General features: G+C 40.2%; 1 protein-coding gene across 4 annotated transcripts in view; it reads right to left on the reverse strand.

Moving 5' to 3' along the window:
* Window positions 1-5,227: 5,227 nt before the first annotated feature.
* The window catches only part of syk (spleen tyrosine kinase), a 36,269-nt gene continuing 19,701 nt past the window's right edge, over window positions 5,228-21,795 (reverse strand). For 2 of the 4 annotated variants that reach the window (XM_079862188.1, XM_079862187.1), the window contains exons 3-14: window positions 20,615-20,775; window positions 19,377-19,524; window positions 17,627-17,710; window positions 16,561-16,602; window positions 16,051-16,119; window positions 13,924-13,993; window positions 13,426-13,585; window positions 11,105-11,314; window positions 9,649-9,838; window positions 9,303-9,443; window positions 8,113-8,225; window positions 5,228-6,361 (exon numbers count right to left, since the gene is read on the reverse strand). In XM_079862188.1, coding sequence (XP_079718314.1) covers window positions 6,289-6,361; window positions 8,113-8,225; window positions 9,303-9,443; window positions 9,649-9,838; window positions 11,105-11,314; window positions 13,426-13,585; window positions 13,924-13,993; window positions 16,051-16,119; window positions 16,561-16,602; window positions 17,627-17,710; window positions 19,377-19,524; window positions 20,615-20,775 — 1,461 coding nt within the window. In that variant the 3' untranslated portion in view covers window positions 5,228-6,288. The remainder of the gene's footprint in view (window positions 6,362-8,112; window positions 8,226-9,302; window positions 9,444-9,648; window positions 9,839-11,104; window positions 11,315-13,425; window positions 13,586-13,923; window positions 13,994-16,050; window positions 16,120-16,560; window positions 16,603-17,626; window positions 17,711-19,376; window positions 19,525-20,614; window positions 20,776-21,795) is intronic. The other 2 variants (XM_079862189.1, XM_079862190.1) reach the window with 2 other exon arrangements.

Below are 21,795 nucleotides of genomic sequence, written 5' to 3' on the forward strand. Positions count from 1 at the left end.
GGAACAGCGCCATCTAGCAGCAATACAAGAAATAAGACAATCCTATGAACAAAGCGATCTCACTCTGATCTGAACAAAAACAACCGCTCTGAGATCACCTGAGCTACACTTTACCGTGTGAAATTGCGAAACTAATATTATATATTATAAAATAATAATAATAATAAAAAAACCTTTTGCCCCTAGATGTATCCTTGATACCAGAAAGTGCTAAATGCCAAAGCAAATGATTGCTAATGCTAAACATGACATTTATGTTTTGGATAACATGACCCAAGCCACACATTCGTGAAAAACAATATATTACAATGTACTGTTATGTTTAAGTGACTTGAGTAAAACACGTACATAGATTAATTAATTATATATTTAATCTCATTTAAAAATATTTGGCTATTATGCAACACTTGCGTAAGTGTAACATGTAGCCTATGTTCTGTGTTCCTCCCTTCATCATGTTTCATGTTGGTTTAGTCCTGTGCCCTAGTTTCCCCCAGTCTGTTTGATTAGTCATTTCATTCACCTGTTCCTTGTCATTCACTCATCAGCTCCCTTTTGCCCATGCATTTATACTCTGGGTTCTCCCTCAGTATTGGTCCATTCTCGTTAATGTTATGTTGTGTTTAAATGAGTGTCTCCTGAGCTATATATAGTGTTATTCCTCTTCTCTGTCTTTCTCGTGCTTTTCTCTACACCATACCGTAACACAAAGCACTGTTTTGCAGACAGTATTGATATACTGTACGTCTGTTTCTATGAGATAATTATATGGCTATGCAATTAAAATGAGGTTTTATATAATCAGTGTGTTTCAGACTGTTGCCTCAGGTATAGAAAGAGGAGTTGCTGATGTCACCATCAACTTCACGTCATAAACATGTAACATTAACCATGTACAATATTAAATGAATGGCAAAGGTTCTCCAAACTCACCTGTGACCATTTTTTTAAAGTAACATTCTCAATTTAACATTTTCATAACTTAATACAGTCTTTATAGTCATATTATGCAGAGCCAGTGCTTGCTTTGAACTTTTGTTATATCTAAGGATAAAGGATTGTTTTCTAATTTCTGTTTCTGAATGAATGTATCAAATAATAAAAATCTTTTTTATTAAAATAGTCAAATAAATAAGACCTGATTAATTCATTTTAATTAGAACTAACCCATTTTAAAGTTCTGAGGTCCACTAATAATGTTAGCAAGATTTTTACTTCAAAAAACATAATTGAGAAGTAATAGGCTATTTTCTATCATATTTTGACCCTGAATTATTTTCAGAAGATTCTAAATCTCTATAGAAACCAGTTATGACTAGCGATGTGCAGCAAGTGCAGCTTCATTAGAATTCTCTGTTGACGATTCACAAATATTGACTGTCCAGCAAATGACTTCTTAAAGTTGTATTTATGAAATGTTCATACATCAGCATATCTCTCTTGTTTTCATTGTCAAGTATTGTAATTAACAAACAACAGCCTGTAAATTTGTGCTAGGGTACACAGAGAAGCACTTTAATACATGTTTCCTGACTATATAGTTATAGTTGCATGAGACTTGCTGGAATGCTCATCCTGAGGGGGAGTGGACAGATGAGGCAGGGTTCCTCAGTTCCTCGAATGCTCATCCTGAGGGGGAGTGGACAGATGAGGCAGGGTTCCTCAGTTCCTCGAATGCTCATCCTGAGGGGGAGTGGACAGATGAGGCAGGGTTCCTCAGTTCCTTGAATGCTCATCCTGAGGAGGAGTGGACAGATGAGGCAGGGTTCCTCAGTTCCTCGAATGCTCATCCTGAGGGGGAGTGGGCAGATGAGGCAGGGTTCCTCAGTTCCTCGAATGCTCATCCTGAGGGGGAGTGGACAGATGAGGCAGGGTTCCTCAGTTCCTCGAATGCTCATCCTGAGGGGGAGTGGACAGATGAGGCAGGGTTCCTCAGTTCCTCGAATGCTCATCCTGAGGGGGAGTGGACAGATGAGGCAGGGTTCCTCAGTTCCTCGAATGCTCATCCTGAGGAGGAGTGGGCAGATGAGGCAGGGTTCCTCAGTTCCTCGAATGCTCATCCTGAGGGGGAGTGGGCAGATGAGGCAGGGTTCCTCAGTTCCTCGAATGCTCATCCTGAGGGGGAGTGGGCAGATGAGGCAGGGTTCCTCAGTTCCTCGAATGCTCATCCTGAGGGGGAGTGGGCAGATGAGGCAGGGTTCCTCAGTTCCTCGAATGCTCATCCTGAGGGGGAGTGGACAGATGAGGCAGGGTTCCTCAGTTCCTCGAATGCTCATCCTGAGGGGGAGTGGACAGATGAGGCAGGGTTCCTCAGTTCCTCGAATGCTCATCCTGAGGGGGAGTGGACAGATGAGGCAGGGTTCCTCAGTTCCTCGAATGCTCATCCTGAGGGGGAGTGGGCAGATGAGGCAGGGTTCCTCAGTTCCTCGAATGCTCATCCTGAGGGGGAGTGGACAGATGAGGCAGGGTTCCTCAGTTCCTCGAATGCTCATCCTGAGGAGGAGTGGACAGATGAGGCAGGGTTCCTCAGTTCCTCGAATGCTCATCCTGAGGGGGAGTGGACAGATGAGGCAGGGTTCCTCAGTTCCTCGAATGCTCATCCTGAGGGGGAGTGGACAGATGAGGCAGGGTTCCTCAGTTCCTCGAATGCTCATCCTGAGGGGGAGTGGACAGATGAGGCAGGGTTCCTCAGTTCCTCGAATGCTCATCCTGAGGAGGAGTGGACAGATGAGGCAGGGTTCCTCAGTTCCTCGAATGCTCATCCTGAGGGGGAGTGGGCAGATGAGGCAGGGTTCCTCAGTTCCTCGAATGCTCATCCTGAGGGGGAGTGGACAGATGAGGCAGGGTTCCTCAGTTCCTCGAATGCTCATCCTGAGGGGGAGTGGACAGATGAGGCAGGGTTCCTCAGTTCCTCGAATGGTCATCCTGAGGAGGAGTGGACAGATGAGGCAGGGTTCCTCAGTTCCTCGAATGCTCATCCTGAGGGGGAGTGGGCAGATGAGGCAGGGTTCCTCAGTTCCTCGAATGGTCATCCTGAGGAGGAGTGGACAGATGAGGCAGGGTTCCTCAGTTCCTCGAATGCTCATCCTGAGGAGGAGTGGACAGATGAGGCAGGGTTCCTCAGTTCCTCGAATGGTCATCCTGAGGAGGAGTGGACAGATGAGGCAGGGTTCCTCAGTTCCTCGAATGCTCATCCTGAGGAGGAGTGGACAGATGAGGCAGGGTTCCTCAGTTCCTCGAATGCTCATCCTGAGGGGGAGTGGGCAGATGAGGCAGGGTTCCTCAGTTCCTCGAATGCTCATCCTGAGGGGGAGTGGGCAGATGAGGCAGGGTTCCTCAGTTCCTCGAATGCTCATCCTGAGGAGGAGTGTACAGATGAGGCAGGGTTCCTCAGTTCCTCGAATGCTCATCCTGAGGGGGAGTGGACAGATGAGGCAGGGTTCCTCAGTTCCTCGAATGCTCATCCTGAGGGGGAGTGGGCAGATGAGGCAGGGTTCCTCAGTTCCTCGAATGCTCATCCTGAGGGGGAGTGGACAGATGAGGCAGGGTTCCTCAGTTCCTCGAATGCTCATCCTGAGGGGGAGTGGGCAGATGAGGCAGGGTTCCTCAGTTCCTCGAATGCTCATCCTGAGGGGGAGTGGGCAGATGAGGCAGGGTTCCTCAGTTCCTCGAATGCTCATCCTGAGGGGGAGTGGACAGATGAGGCAGGGTTCCTCAGTTCCTCGAATGCTCATCCTGAGGGGGAGTGGGCAGATGAGGCAGGGTTCCTCAGTTCCTCGAATGCTCATCCTGAGGGGGAGTGAGCAGATGAGGCAGGGTTCCTCAGTTCCTCGAATGCTCATCCTGAGGGGGAGTGGGCAGATGAGGCAGGGTTCCTCAGTTCCTCGAATGCTCATCCTGAGGGGGAGTGGGCAGATGAGGCAGGGTTCCTCAGTTCCTCGAATGCTCATCCTGAGGGGGAGTGGACAGATGAGGCAGGGTTCCTCAGTTCCTCGAATGCTCATCCTGAGGGGGAGTGGGCAGATGAGGCAGGGTTCCTCAGTTCCTCGAATGCTCATCCTGAGGGGGAGTGAGCAGATGAGGCAGGGTTCCTCAGTTCCTCGAATGCTCATCCTGAGGGGGAGTGGGCAGATGAGGCAGGGTTCCTCAGTTCCTCGAATGCTCTCACACAGAGTGGACTTTGTGGACTTCATCTTCCAGACTCTGCAGTGAGCTTTGGGAGGTCATTTTTAGTCCATCTCCAAATCCATTTTGCAGAGATGGACTAAAACTGACCTTCCAAAACTTACTGTCAGTTTCTGGAAGATGAATTCTTCAAACAGTGGTAGAAGAGGATGTGGTGCTGGTCCTTCAAGAGTCACTCTCAGTCTGCCGGTCAATAAAGTCTTCATGTATTTAAAAACACATCAGCTTGTGATTCTTATTAAGTGGGGGTCATTTTTTAGGATTCTTTGCCTAGCCCAAGTCTCTAAGATCCTGATATCTTGCTCTTCTGGAGACTCCAGGTTGGTTGCAGTTCTGGAAAATGGTGGCGCTGGAGACTAAAAGGTTCCTGATGGTTTCACACTTAATTCTTCACCTTAATTCTTCATTCTTCTGCAGTTAACATGTGTCTATTCTTCTCCACCGGTTTCTGTCTGACCCTGCTGACCCAATGAGCATTTCACTGTCCAATGGTCATGCCCTAACTGCTATTTCCAGTATTGCATTAGTATTGCATCCTTCTCATGGGCATTTAATCATTTTAAGAGTTAAATCTCTTTTTTGGCTTATTTTATCTGTAAATGAAAACGTGCCTAATTATTCTGCACACCTGAATATAAGGTGTTTTTTTTTCATTTCCAGCCTTAATGAACAATTATATATCACTTATAAATGATTAAATATAAAATAGTAGTTATTAAGATTAATGTGGTTTGGAATTGGTAAAATGTGCCTGGAAAAAAAAAATATGATCAGAAAATCAACGTGCCGAATAATTCTGCACACACTGTATGAAGGAACTGTAACTGTGAAGTGCATGAATTCAGGCAGGTTGTTTTATGAGATTGAATAATTGTTCATTAAGGCTGGAATGAAAAAAAAACAAAAAACAAAAAAACGTATATTCAGGTGTGCATAATTATTAGGCACATTTTCATTTACAGATAAAAATAAGCCAAAAAAGAGATTTCTATATGTTCATGTTACTGTGCATCCAAGAAAATTGTCACAGTTTTTATTTTTTAAATGCTCATTTATTTTTTTAAAGCATTATTGGACAATCGTATTGCGTCCGTACATGTTGTATTTGCTCAGCATCATTCATCAATATTATCAAGCAGGAAGAGCAAGATTGTAATATGTCATGCCATGCTGTTCAGTTATCAAGCTTGTGCAAAATCACATAGGACAAAAGAAACATGGAGAAAACAATCTTAAAAGATTTTAAAAGGTCCCATTTTAATTGCCTAGACTGGCATCCAGTCACTGATCTGTATGATGACTCTATATAGATCAGTGCATACAGCAGATGATATGCAAAATATGCTTATCTGATGGTGTGAAGTAAACAATGTTCAGAGACAGAATGAATGACAGCTTGTTTTAACACTTTAACACGTTTTAAATGTAAACTCAATGTAAAAAAATGTAAAATTTGGCAGTTTGATATAAAGACAGAAACCCAGTAAAGGCCCCATTATACAGAACAAGTTAAATTGAAGAACAAACTCACTAAATGGGTACAAAAAAGAAAGGCAGGGCAAAGAAAGAGAATAATGTCTGGCTCTTGACTGGTTATCCTCATGTTGATCGGTATTGCTCTGACATCTGAAGTGTATTAAGAAGAAATACTGACTCCGCTTCAAACACAGCACACTGGCGTTCTTTATAAACATGCATTTAGAAGTAAAACCAGCTATTTAATAAGCGTTTTAAGCTTATTAAGCCAATTTGTACAGTTGCTAAAAAAACATGACATGATACAAGTTATTGCTTTACATGATTAAAGATGAAATGCTGCCAATGATCTAATTTATACCAATGATGAGGAGAAGGGAGGAGGAGGGAGGAGGGAGGAGGGGGGAGGGGGGAGGGGGAGGAGGGAGGAGGGAGGGAGGAGGGAGGAGGGGGGAGGGGGGAGGGGGGGGGGAGGGGGAGGGGGAGGGGGGCAACAAATAGTATCATGAAAAATCTAAATATAAAATATGTCCAAGTCAATACAAATTATGCGTATGCCACCCTATACCAGCTGACTGTTGTCCAGTACCGCACTGAATAATTTTGCGTGTGGTCTGGATGATGTCATCACTGAGATATGTCATAATAGTAATGCCGCAATCTGGGCTCAACTACAGAAAATCCAGGTCTCTCGTCTGACCTGCAGAAACAGAGGAATGACATTACTATTGATCAATGGATTGCCAACATTTCCCATCCATCCATCCATCCGTCCACCCATCCGTCCACGCTTCCTTCCATCCATCCATCCATCCACCCGTCCATCCATCCATTCATTCACCCATTAATGCATCCATCCATTCAACCATGTATCCATCCACCCATCCATCCATCCATCCATCCATCCACCCATCCACCCACCCACGTATTTATCCACCCACCCACCCATGCATCCATCCATCTATCCAACCATCCATCCATCCATCCACCCATCCATCCATCCATCCATCGATCCATCCATCCATGCATCCATCCATTCATCCATCCATCCACCCATCCATCCACCCATGCATCCATCCATCCATCCACCCATGCATCCATCCATCCATCCATCCACCCATCCATCCATCCATTCATCCATCCATCCACGCATCCATCCATCCACCCATCCATCCATCCACCCACCCACCCACGCATCCATCCATCCATTCATCCATCCATCCATCCATCCATCCACCCACCCATCCATCCATCCACCCATCCATCCATCCATCCATCCATCCATCCATTCAACCATGTATCCATCCACCCACCCATGCATCCATCCATCCACCCACCCACGTATCTATCCATCCACCCACGCATCCATCCATCCATCTACGCATGCATCCATCCACCCAACCATCTATCCATTCAACCATCCACCCACCCATCCATCCACCCATCCATCCATCCATCCACCCACCCACCCATGCATCCATCCACCCAACCATCCATCCATCCATCCATCCACCCACCCACCCATGCATCCATCCATTCATCCATCCATCCACCCATGCATCCATCCATGCATGCATCCATGCATGCATCCATCCACCCAACCATCTATCCATCCATCCATCCATCCACCCACCCATCCACCCATCCATCCATCCACCCACCCATCCATCCACCCACCCATCCATCCATCCATCCATCCATCCATCCATCCATTCAACCATGTATCCATCCACCCACCCATGCATCCATCCACCCACCCACGTATCTATCCATCCACCCACGCATCCATCCATTCATCCATCCATCCACCCATGCATGCATCCATCCACCCAACCATCTATCCATTCAACCATCCACCCACCCATCCACCCACCCATCCATCCATCCATCCATCCACCCATCCATCCACCCACCCACCCATCCATCCATCCATCCACCCATCCATCCACCCATCCATCCATCCATCCACCCATCCATCCATCTATCCACCCATCCATCCATCCATCCATCCATCCATTTTCTGCTTTAATTGAGCATCTGCAGGGTTTTATAAAAGGAAATTAAGCATATGCTAATTAAATGCATATCAACAGTAAAAATTGTTAAAACTCCAGAGTTTTGGTACAGTAGCTGAATCTTGACGATTATGAAATTTTAAATATCTATGCTATGACACAAAAAGCTTAACACACATTCTAATATAATGATTATAATACAATATTAATCTTGTATTCCTGTGGTTTTATAACATTTTAAATAATGGTATTATGATCTTCAGAATCTTGATTTTCTGTTAGTATTGTGCTCTACAAGTAATTAATTTGTAAAATTAGGAGTGATAAAAGTGATTATTGCGGATGCATTATAATACAGAATTATAAGTAAAATAAATGCAGATAAAAATCATGATGATTATGAATCTGAAGTTTAATCTAGTGAGTGTTCACTTACTTGTATGTCCAGCATTTCATCATGAGGTTGTACATCTCATCCGGGCAGTCGGCCGGCGCCGACATTCTCTGTCCATTCTCAATCATCTGGATGACTTCATTTCCTTTCATGCCCTTCAGACAATATGCAATAAACAACAGAATTACTTTCAAACACCAGCTCATGTCTGATGATTAAATGGATGAATGTGCAGCTTGAGATTTAGACAATATTCAATATATCTCGATATTTAGGGGACACTAATAAGCCCACATACTATACAGCACAAGAGTACAGTATCAGCGTATTATTATGAACTAACAAAGAACAGTACTTTTGCAGAATTTATTAATCAATATTAATGTTAATTTATACATATTTCATTCATATAACACTTTTTCGAGTTTAAACGCTTATTAATTATCAAAGAATAATAATATGTTTTTAAATGAACATTAACATAGATATATAAATGCTTTTTAGTGTTATTTCATGATACCTAAAGCATTAACTAATGCCTTTAAATAAAGCATTAAATAATACCTATGCTTAACTAAAAAGCTTTACAAAAAAGTTAAGTTTATGGAAGATTATTTATATTTCTGTAAGACAACCTAAATTTTGATGGACTTAATAGGGTCATTTGTACGGAGCCCCGCACATGACGTGTGTGAAAAAATATGTATATCGTGGACACGAATTAACAATTACGTCAACACATTTTACTAATTTGTTTCCTTATTTTAAGTAAATTGTTCACAAGATATAATAATTAGCTCCTTTGTCTTAGCAAATCTTGGCCACGTTGAAATAATTTGTTCTCTTATTTTAGTTATTCGTGACCACGCTTTACTAAAACAAGAGAACGAAATTTTAAATCGTTATATTTTATATTTTATATGTGTGGGGCTCTGTACATTTGCTCTGAAATGGGTGATTTTTTTAATTTTCAAACCAAAAAGCCACAGTTTTCACGTAGATTCAAAATAATTAATGCAGATTTACCATGCAAAAACTAAAAGAGATCAAATAATATAATCACTCTTTTTGTCACTAAATGAACACCAGGAAGAATCGTATTTATTTTCAGGCATTAAAAGCACTTTGATAGTCACAATATCCACAATGCTCACTTTTTTATAATCAATATATCTCAAAGCCCGATTAAGAATACAGTGTGTTTGGGAGGAACTGCTTATAGAGTTGCGCACCTTGTACGGTTTCTGTCCGTATGAATACGCCTCCCACATCAGGACCCCGAAGCTCCACACGTCGCTCTTCGAAGAGAACCTCAGGAAGTTCATGCACTCGGGAGCGTACCATTTCAGCGGCCATTTACCATGACCTTTGGCCTAGAGGAGCAGGGAAGAGGTCAGTGTGCTTCAACACTCTTTCTGCTGTACGAACATCAAGACTGCAGCTTTTGTTAGGGGGCATTAAAAGCGGTGTCGCTCTTAGTTGGTAAAACATGTACTGTACGTGTTGACACATCCAGAAATAAAAGGTGACATTCTGTACTTTTGCCAATACTTATAAAGGACACTGTGGTTATCATACCTTGTAATAGTTCTCATCTTCTGTCAGGGCTTTAGAGAGTCCGAAGTCGCTGATCTTGGCGTAATGCTGAGTGACTAGAAGCACGTTCCTGGCTGCAAGATCTCTGTGAACAAAGTTGTGCTCTTCCAGATATTTCATTCCCATAGAGACCTGATGGACCAGCTCTGTGATGTTCTTCATAGAGATGTGTCTGAAAACACAAGGGGAATCCGTTCACTTTTAGGCTTCTGTGTAAATAATTACACTGCTACTATTGCTTATGACCTGAAGTTCAGTCCTGACTCTATATGGCACATCCCAGACAGCAACATAGTGTCGGCCCAGATCCGGGCCACATCTGGCACTGGATTCAACGTGTGCCGACACTATGTTGCCGTCTGGGATGGCACAGTTTTTCACCTTGTGAACTTCTGATTCAACGGATGACCGGATATTGTCTGTGAAGCATCTCACACAGTGCGGTCACATGACTTCAGGAGAATATAGTGCACAGTTTGTATGGTATTTCTATGTGGCATTTTTGAAATGATGCCGTGCTCACTCTAAACCGATGTTGTATTGAAAAGAGTTTTGTGAAGAGTTGTTTAATATAAATAAAATCTTGTGACCATGCTATATTGTGAATATACAGGGGTTGGACAACATAATGTGAACACCCATTATTATAGAGATTAATATCATTTGTGTAGGCTATAGTGAAAAAACAAACATTGTGATTATCATTTTGTTGTTTATATTCTCTAGTTTGTACATCCATGCAGTATAAGTGGTTTCCAGCAGGCCACATGTGAAACGGGCGACTTGTCAGACGTCCAAAACAGCCTTAATGATTATTACTGTGTCCACAAAGCATGGCAAGACTTCATCAGCAAGAAGAAAAGAGGGCAAAAACCGAACGTGAATGATTAGGGACCATCAAACGCTAAGAAGGACAATGCAGCAAAGTGACGGCAAACCTCAATATTCACACTGAAGCAAGGCTGTCTTGAACACTGAGGGCGACCAAACGTTTTTATACATAAAAAACATAAACGGTAAAAGAAGTTCTAGGTATGAAATAATCATAGCTTTTTGCAAATAGGCTTATTATTTTATTTTAAAACATGCACACAATATGTCACAAACGCAAAACGTTTCCAGTCTCGTCACATTCAGTTGTGCATTACATGAGTCATGTGTTACACGTTTAGCTTACACCTCACCACACACTCTTTCACTGCTAAAACTAAAGTGTCATGTTGTATTTCGCACTCGCGCCCTCTGTGAACAGTAAGCTTTCTCTTTTATTTGATCGTTCATCTCTATCACTTTGACATTGGCGAGCGCTGTTAGACCGCAGAGGCCGACCAGCCTAAAAATTGTACTTTTAAAACTTTTGGTCACCCTAACAACAAACAGAGTAATGCGTAAGTAGCAGCATCCAGAACATCCGCCTCTCATAGTTTCTGAAGCTTACTTGTTCTTCTGAAGGAACTTGTGCAGCGGGCCGAGCTCCGCGAGCTCCATGACCAGCATGAGGTTCTCCGCTTCACAGATGCCGATCATGCGGACGATGTAGGGGTTATCCAGCTGCTGCATGACGTTAGCTTCCCGCAGCATCTCATCCTTCACCGCCGCATTATCATCGTCGTTCTTCAGGATCTTCACAGCAACAACCTTCTGCGTTCTGAAAGAAACATGCATATGTACAGATAGATTGCATTTGCATGAGTTTTACTCTATTACAGGAGATCGCGCTTTTGCTGTAGCGGTTTGCCTAAACACATTAGAGACGCTGCTACTGTACAGGGTTTACAGGACAACATCTGTTTTCAATAGCTTTTAATCAGTGACCATTTTATTATATATGTTGCCTATTTGATGCTTTTTCTCTTCTTTTTTCTGTGTGACATTGTAAAGCACATTGGTCAACTTGTGTTGTTTTAATTGTGATTTATAGGCTACTGTAAATAAAGCTGCTATTGCTATTACTATGCAGTGCAAATGTGTCTGTAAAGGATTAAATGTGTCCAGGGAAAGGAAGATCAGTCACAATTCAGTCAGCAAAGAGAGATTCTGAGCTTTATATCAATGTAATGGTAGTTCGCGTAGGAAAACTCAACACTTGTGGTGCATTCAGAACCTCTTGGGAAGTTTGTGTTTACAAGTTGGGAAATTGTAATTAAGTGATATATAAGTGTAATAAAGTGTAAGTGTAAGTAAGTGTACCTTTTTTTACAAAACTTTACTTCTACAAAATTAACTCTTTCCCCGCCACTGACGTAATTTTCCGTCATTTATGAGACTTTTGTGTGCTTTTATTATCAAAGTATCAAAAATGCTGTCGGGGAAAGAGTTAAGAACAAGGACTGACGAGAATGAGGATTCTCTCATACTTGTACAATACTATTGTATTTTGTTTTGGCCACTTGGCTAGGTTTATTGTAAATGGAAAAAGAGTTCATTTCAACACATTTACCATCGTCTGCTACAAAGTTTCCATACATTTTATTCTGTCTTGATTTTTCACTGAAATGCCCCCAAACTCAGGGCTTAAAGAAACTTTTCGCACCCGTAAAATGATCTTTCAGTTTAATTACAAATTGGTATTGATCTTTATTGGTCTTCAAGGGGAAAATTTGAATGTTGATGGTACAAATGATTTTTTACGCATTTTGTGCTGTAGATGAATAGCGATACATGACGAAACACACTTGTGCAACCAAACTGTGTCTCCCATTATGCTTTGTGTCAAGAAATTACATTCAGTAGTGGCCAAAAGTGACGTCCAGAGGGGATATTTGTTTTTAATGACCTTAGAAGTTCAATCAAAACCCTACAAGTTAAACCATCAAAATATGAGGAAAATATTTTAAATATGAGGGAAGAATAAAACACTTGGTTAAGGTTTTTACCAGACAAAATTATTTGGCAAAAAAGGCAAACTACAACTACAGTTTTTATTCCTATACCCAAAAATGCATTAAAAAAAAACAAAAAAGCTCACAGGAAAAGGCATACATTGACTACAACATAATCAGTTACCGGTATTAATATTTAGTTAGTAAGTTCTTATTTTCTTTGTATGGCAGCCTGACAAAACTGATGTCTGCAAAGTTTGGCATCTTTCATTGCGTTATTATCTCAAATAAAACAACTCACTCCAAGCACATACACAATCTTTAACACATTTTTTTATGATAATTGAATAAGTGGTGTAGATGTCAATTTTCCGAGGATATCACTTTTGGCCACAACTGTAGATAAAGCATGCCTTTGACAATAAGAGAGATCTCAAGTATCCGTTTCATTTCTGACCAAAATCACTTGAATGCAAACATGTCTTAGTTATCTTAATTCTAAAGTTTACAAAAAATAGAGACTAAACTTATCTACAAAACAACGTTTAAATGGAGACTGAATAAATTGCAGAAGTTTTAAAACACAATTTCCAGAATGTTTGAGAAATATCAATAAAACACCACCTTACAAGTCCTACAATAAACATAAACGGCAACTTTAGTTGCATGCTATTGACGCAGTTGCTAATACAGTAGTGTATTGTTTGTTTTTTTGATTGAAGTAAAAAGAAAATTCAGGTTTTTAGAATACAATACTAATACATCATTCTTTTGGATACAATTTTTAAAAGCAAGAAAAAGAACTTATAAGATCTAAGATAAAAGTTTGTTTGACTGACTGTGAATTTTTGGGCACCGGATTTGATCCTTAAAATACTCATTTAAACAATCCACATGAGATTTGAATGAGTTTTCTGTATGAATTTGGTTGACTAACTTTTTCATCTGGTAGACTCCTCTTAGGACAGTGCCAAAGTTTCCCGATCCCAGCTCTCCATCTTCCAGAGTCAGGTCGCTCCGGTTCACCGTAGTCGATCGCAGCTCTTCAGGATCTGCATAGGGACTTTCATACACCTGTGTGTCCATTGGCATAGCCTCTATAAACGCACAGAGCACAGAGTTTAGGATTACAAGAACTACATCAGGCTCGGGTTTACACTACCAGTCCAAAGTTTCAACACACCTGCTCATTCTTGATTATTAGAACTATGAAAATCAAACAAATGGAAGTATAACTACAGTTCAGCTGCATTTAAAATAGTGAGCCAGACATATCTTTTCCTTCACCGTCTACTTTACTTACGTCCATTAAGAAATCCATATATAGGCACAATTTATATTTGTCAATCCAAAAGCCTTTAGATCAACTTTTTTTTTAAAGAGTCAGGTGTGCAACCTTTGACTGGAAGTGTAAGTGTTGAATAAGTAAACTAACCTGTGCCGAAGATATTAGGATTCGGAAGTTCACCCCTTGATCTAATGTTATAGGGATTTTCAAGGTGACCCTACAAGCACACAACACAATTACAATTACGGAAATACACAAATCCACACAGAAAAAGCGGATAGGACACAGGCATGTTATCTGAAACGCCTGCATGCATCAATGGGAAAGAAAGACAGGTTCAAACCAAACTTTCCTGTGTTCTTCATGGCACCTTAAATCAGAATTAAATGCATAATTACATTTACTGAGATGTTTCAATGGTACAGTAAGTGAATGGCAGTTCTTCAGCATTATACATGATGTGGTCAGTGTCCATGAAGAAGAGGAGAACCTTCTTCCAAAAGGTCAAAAAGCCAACACATAGTGTATAAATAAAAAAAAGAAACAACACAAGAAAAGAGATCTCTTGCAGATAGGATTGATAATTATGTGATTTATATCATTAAAAAGGAGTGATAGAAAAGGAGAATGAAAATATGGATGTATGATTAGGGGAATTCAACTGTTAGAAGCTAGAAAAGCATCTAGACAATATCAACACAAATGATTGCCATCTCTTCCAAAAAAATCTTTGCCTTCGTTCCAAACACTGAGCAACTTGCGAGCCAAATAACACTGCTGATACACTATTGTCCATTGACTCATTTCAGTGGACAATAGCCAGAGGTGTCTCAAAAGGAGATCAATTATGCAACCTCCCTTTTTAGACCAGTATTTGAGCCAGATGTGCTATGATGTACATTATCAAATGTATAGTTCAGAATCTAATTTCTCATTGGATGAGCTGCTCTGGACAAGCCGTTGTGAAGATGTGACTGAAGGCAACGTCTGTGACCACACTTTATATATTGATGTGCCAACTTGCTATGTTGCTTCCCAGACTGCAACATAATGTCGGCCCAGATCCGGCCCACATCTGGGCCGTGTGGAATCCACGTGTACCGGATCTGGGCCGACACTATGTTGCTGTCTGGGCTGGCAGCTGTAAGAGGTTGCTATTCGGATTAAAGTAGTTAATATGAAAAATGCAAAGGTCAATAACAATGTAAAGGTATTAATTGTCACTTTTAATCAATTGAATGCATCCTTGTTGAATAAAAGTAATTATAATAATTTTGAATAAATAAAATACTGACCCCAAATTTTCGAATGATAGTATAACATCATTTTAAAACGACAAAAACGCTGTGTAATCCAGGCTCACATTTTTTCCTCAGATAATTCCTCAAAATTATATTATGTAATAAATAGTGTAAATACTGTAACCAACCTTGTCAATGCAGCTTAGAATGTAAATACATTTTCTATTTTTGTTTTATTGTTGAAGAAGAATGGTAAAACATCTTAAACCAGTCTAGCTGGTCTACTAAACCCCACTAAAATCAGCCAAGACCAGCAAACCAGAGTAAATGCTGTATATAATATAAACTATTATTAATATTAAAGTATTATAAACACTTTTAACTACAGAAAAGTAAAAGGGAATATAATGTGCCCTGATTTATCCACCTTATTTTGCATCAAGGAAACACGAATGTACAACTCTTCCGATTCATTAGCTGCAATAGGGAAATAACCAGAGGAATAACAAAGTGCAGGAAACGGTAAATCTATTTGCGCTCCAAACCAGTGTGTTTGTGATTTTGATAATGAATTAAAATATCATGATAACAAATAAAAGTTTACAACATTAAGCAGCATAATTCTGGATTTCTACAAAATATCTGGGAGCAAATGACACCGGAAGCCTTGCACATTCAAGCTAGAAATGGACACGTCCATCGTCTTGTGTTAAAAATAAGGTGGACAGGCAATCAAGGAGAAATGATGTGTAAAATGGACTGAACAAAAACTGTGTAAAAGGCAACTATTCTTTTAACTGAACGGAGAGTAAACTATCATAAACGTATCCATATTTAAACGGATGAAAACAGTGAATGTGAGTTATTGCTGGTGATTGGATGTGATGTACAGGGCAGTGAATGGAGGAAGAGATCAGAGAGGGTGTAAGGCGTCCCACAGGCAAAGTTAGAAGCAAAAACCACACGCAAGCAGACGGGTGTCCTACCACTGCCAGTGGGGGATAAGGAGGACGAGAGGGGGGTGTTAGTGCACCTTTTTTTGGCCAGGTTTGGGGAAGGAGTATGATTTGATTCTGGAGAGAATTCCACCTGTGGCACCTTGCTAGAAACCACAATTTTAAAGAGCATAAGGTTATTTTATCCTACACTATTTGATGCTTATATTTAATGCTTAACATCTATGAGCCATTAGTATTGTGTTATACATTACAACAACAAAGCTAAACGCACACAAAATTAGTTTCTTCAATAAATAATTCACTCTGCAAATTCACCAATTCAAATGTACATTCACATTTCCAGTGGCCATTGTGTTAAATGGACTGGTACAGTCTAGGTCAGTGGTTCTCAGCAGGCTTTGCTTCAGGACCTAGATTTGACACTTTTACAAGTGGTGTCCCAACGCAGGGTCAGAATTGTTTATTGTATTGAAGTAGATAAAAATGTCCTTATGAAATTTTGAAATGCATTACATAAATACATGTCAAAACCCAAATTAATGAACATGCCATAAGCTGAATGAATAAGAAAAATGACCATTTACCATGGCTTCTAAATGCCTCTTGAACGTCAGTGGTTTCATGCTCTTGGCAGCCAATAATTTAGAAAAAATAAAACAAACTGTTGTCAGAACATATCATGTTTATCCCTAAATCACTCATAATCTGCATATTTATTGTACCTTGCTTAGGTTTTTGAGGATCTTTGAGATATGTTGCTATCTCAAGTCAGATTATATGGAGCCACTATAAGGACACACGATGGGGGAAAAAATTTCTATGCTTTTGCGTTCCCTCGCAAAAGTTTTACGTTCCACAAAGAAACGTTGTAGTTGCTTTTAAAATATTTTTCTTAGGGAACACAAAACATTTGCAAACAAACGCAATATTTCTCAGAGGAATGTAAAGGTTTTTCAAGCGAACGTGCGAGCAAACACGGTCTTTCTCGGATGAACGCAAAACTTTTTGTGAACAAATGCAATCTTTCTTGATGAAAGCGAAACTTTTGCAAACAAATGCAAAGTTTTCTCTCAAATGCACAACTTTTGTGAGAAAATGCAACACAAAAGCATTCAAATATATTGCATTGTGCATTATTGCATTTTGCATTGTCTTTCCCTATTGTCCGTGGCACCATTTTTGGGACACGACCCAAATGAACTAAATTAATAACTTTTTTACAACAAAAATGAACCATCACTGAACTTATTCAAGCTGGACTATAATGCTATTTTTCTTCTAGAAACAAACTGTGTTGCATTATTTTCCTGTTATCTCTGTAAAGCTGCTTTGAAACTATCTGTATTGTAAAAAGCACTATATAAATAAAGGTGACTTGACTTGACCATTTGAGAACCACTTCTCTATGCTTTATCACACTAGCAATAACATTATTTTAAATGAATGAGCAGAAAAAAAGTTTCATTTCCTTAATTATTTGTGTGTGAAACAATGAACAATTGTTTGTGGATATTTAAAACAGTACAATAGCCCTCAGAGTGGTTCATACTGTCAAAATGCCAGTGCATTTTAATGTCAAAGCATGTTCACGTAAACTGGTATCATAACACATTCTCACCGTGTGTTTGTTGTAGTTGTGTAAGTACTCACCGCTGAATGATGTGCTGGTCTCGGGCAGGACTCGGTTAGCACTCGGAGCAGGCCGTCAGGCTTGTACGAATAGTGTTCTACCAGCTATAATACATTGCACATCGATGTCAAATTCTGGGCATCATCAACAGTCTCATTGTTTCAGCATATCGTTTCAGTACATTGTTTTTGACAAATGATGGATAAACTATCATCTATCTAACGCCAAGTGTACTTTCCTTTCATTTTTTGCTTCTTCACATGCTCTCGATCAGCACACACTTGAAACGCTACACAGTAACGCAGTGTTGTGACGCATCACCAATATCAAGCAATTTCTATATATTAAAATACATTTTTAATGCACACCCACCTCATTCGAACCATGCAGCGCTCTTCTAATCACAAAGTGATAGATGTTTGTCAAGGCTAGTTACTGGCCTGTCTGTAGCTTAACCTTTGCTAAAGCTTTGATGCAGTGTATCATGCACAGCCACGCAACCATTCACCCCCAACCAGGAAATCTAAATATAACACGTCATTTGCCCTGTTGGTCACCATATTCAAGACAATTGTCTACCTCTACAAGACTAGGTTACACTTTATTCTGATGGTCCACTTTAGACATTCTACTGACTATAAGTAACTTTGCAACTACATGTCAACTTATTCTACTAACGCGCCTAACCTACTAGTCTACTAATACTCTAATGAGAGTTGACATGTTAGAAAACGTTAAAGTTACTTATGTTTACTTGTAATTTTTCAACTACATGTCAACTCATTAGAGTATTAGTAGACTGTCTGCTTAATATCTATGAACACTTTATTGTGATGCTCCTCAACAGACACTCTGCAACTACATGTCAACTTAATCTAATATCACCTAACCTGACACTCTACTAATACTCTAATGAGTTAGTTGACAAGTAGTTGTACTAAGTTACTTATACACTGAACAAAATTATAAACGCAACACTTTTGTTTTTGCCCCCATTTTTCCTGAGCTGAAGACTTTTTCTATGTACACAAAAGGCCTATTTCTCTCAAATATTGTTCACAAATCTGTCTAAATCTGTATTAGTGAGCACTTCTCATTTGCAGAGGGGGGGGGGGGGGGGGGGGGGGGTTGAGTATGCTGGCCATGCAAGAACTGGGATGTTTTCAGCTTCCAGGAATTGAGTACAGATCCTTGCAACATGAGGCCGTGCATTATCATGCAGCAACATGAGGTGATGGTCGTGGATGAATGGCACAACAATGGGCCTCAGGATCTCTGTGCATTCAAAATGCCATCAATGAAATGCACCTGTGATCATTGTCCATAACATACGCCTGCCCATACCATAACCCCACTGCCACCATGGGCCACTCGATCACATCAGCAAACCGCAAAGGAGAAGTGCTCACTAACACAGATTTAGACAGATTTGTGAACAATATTTGAGAGAAATAGGCCTTTTGTGTACATAAAAAAGTCTTAGATCTTTGAGTACAGCTCATGAAAAATAGGGGCAAAACAAAAGTGTTGCGTTTATAATTTAGTTCAGTGTAGTTAGTACAATGTCTAAAGTGGACCATCGAAATAAAGTGTAACCCAAGATGGTTTTATGACAGATGATGATAGCATATGCAATAGACAAGCCTGAATATAAATAAATGACTTTTTGCAAATTATCCGAGATCATTATTTTCTACGCATACTGTACAGACTTCACCCGCTCTGAAGTCATAAGCAGGTCTGACGTGTCTCTAGACAGGTTTTATTTACCTGCCAAAGTGTGTCGAACTTCTTCCCATCAGGAATGGAGAGTTTGCCAGCCCTGTCCTTATCAATGCGATAGTGCATGACTTGGTTATTATGCAGGAGACACAGAGCATAGGACATGTTTCTGCCATCGTTTTCTCTCTGTCTAATTCTGTCAGGAGGAGAGAAAATGATACAGTATATGTTAAGCAGAAGACAGCTCTTGCAGTAGGACCTCTGGTTATCCACAGATCAACACTAGATGGAGCTGTAGATGTTTTTTTTAAAACACAGATTCGCTATTCAGATTCAGCATGCAGTGGATGTAGTTAAACTAATAAATGTTTAATCAAAGTCGAAATAAAGAAATAAACAATAACACATTTCGATTACTTTTTTTTTTAGCTTTAGAAAAAAATAGAAAGTTGAAAGCTAATGACAAAGTCCTCACGATGATAAAACCGTATTTGTTTTGTAAATAAATTCTTTTTTCCATGTTTCTGTAGACTGCATTGCGCACACACACACACACACACACACACACACACACACACACACGCATGTTTTAAGATGGTAGCCAGTGATCTATTTAAAGCAGGTGGAGTCTGTACACTGCCTCTCTACCCCCACCCAGCCCTGCTCTTGTTTTCCGCCTCCACACACACACGCACACACACACACACACACAGCGTGTTCTTCGGTCACTTCAGGAAGTCCTCTCGAACAGTGTCACAGCGGAAACCACACACTGCCTCTTCTCTGCCTCGCTTCTTTCACTTCAGAGCAGTGGTGCTACAGTCCAAACCCAGGCTTAGTTCAGACAGCTACACATACAGTCATCAGTTTAATCGATTTCTAAGTTATTTCTTTGCAATAGCTTTGGGATTTCAATTGTAAGGTTTGCGACTAACTCAAAATGTTTTATAAAATCTTAATCATGATACTAAAGAAATAATTACATTAAAGCACATGAAAACAGTCATAATTGACTTTAATTTAATGGAAACGCTACATTATTTAGATTCATGTAATGCACGCAAAATAGCAACATACCACCTTTACTTCGGTCTCCTTAGCAAAATTAAATTAAACTTTTAATTATTTTTAAAATCCTGCTGACACTAAAGTTTTTACTGTAGAGTAGATCTAGATTATAGCCTATAGCGAATATGTATTCTGGGTGATTCTTAGAAGATGTGATGAAATCCAAGACCATTTCTCATTTTTCTTGATCTTGGATAGGTCATGTGAATAGGACTTACAGGAATTTTCCGTTGACGTGTGAGCTCCTGCGCAGGCGCAGCTCCGAGTCCTCGCGGTCGATCTTGCCGTGGAACCAGGGCATCTTCTCATGCGCTGTTGTGGAGATGAGCTTCTCCAGCTGAGGTCTCTGGCTGATGATGGCCTGCTCCAGAGCCGAACCCTGACACACAACACACAAAACACAACACAACTCACTAACTGCTTCTTTTATGTCACATAATGTTCATTTACGCTTGCTTTTTAAAAGGGGTCATTGGATGCTAAATTCACTTTTATCTTGTGTTTGCATTCAAATGTGTCTTTGCAGTGTGTGGACACAACCACCATACAATGAAAAAAATCCATTCACTCCTTTTTTTTTTTATCCTCAAAAAGCCTAAACACTCTCAATAATCAAGCCGTTTGGATTTTCTGAGCAATATGATGTCATATTGCTCATGTTCTGCCCACGACCACTGACGGACTGTCCCGTATTAGCATATTTCCCTCAGCCATTTGTATACTTTCTGCCGGTGTGGTGAATAATCCGGTCACTTTGGTGTGATGAGTCCGGGCTTAGGACCCAACCAATCCGATTGGTTGTACGTTTGTACTACGTTATAACGAGTCATTAATGTATTTAATGTATTTTAAATTATACGTTTCATATACTAGTATTTAACCGAAGCTATAGATTGTGAAATTATTATCTAAACTAACTAAAAAAACACACTAACAACGAGAAATGTTTAATTTCACAATCTATAGCTTCGGTTAAATACTAGTATATGAAACGTATAATTTAAAATACATTAAATACATTAATGACTCGTTATAATGTAGTACAAACGTCTTCTATAATAAAATGATTTTGTATGATTTGTTACCAGGCACTAAAGCGATTACCCATAAAACGTGCTTTGAACCAATCGGATTGGTTGGGTCCTAAGCCCGGACTCATCACACCAAAGTGACCGGATTATTCACCACACCGGCAGCACTTTATGTGTCTTGTGTGGGGTGGGGTGAGCAGTTGCTCATTATCATTTAAAGAGACATGCACCGAAACAGGTCATTTTTGAGGAGGTAAAAGGGTGTTGTTTTACACAACCATTGAGGAATTTTAACCAAAGTATGTTACAAACTTTACACGAAGACCCTAAAGAATCATATCAACTTGTGGAAAATGGGCATCCGATGA

The sequence above is a fragment of the Squalius cephalus genome (genome assembly GCF_949319135.1).
Source record: "Squalius cephalus genome assembly, chromosome: 24".
NCBI lineage: Eukaryota > Metazoa > Chordata > Actinopteri > Cypriniformes > Leuciscidae > Squalius > Squalius cephalus.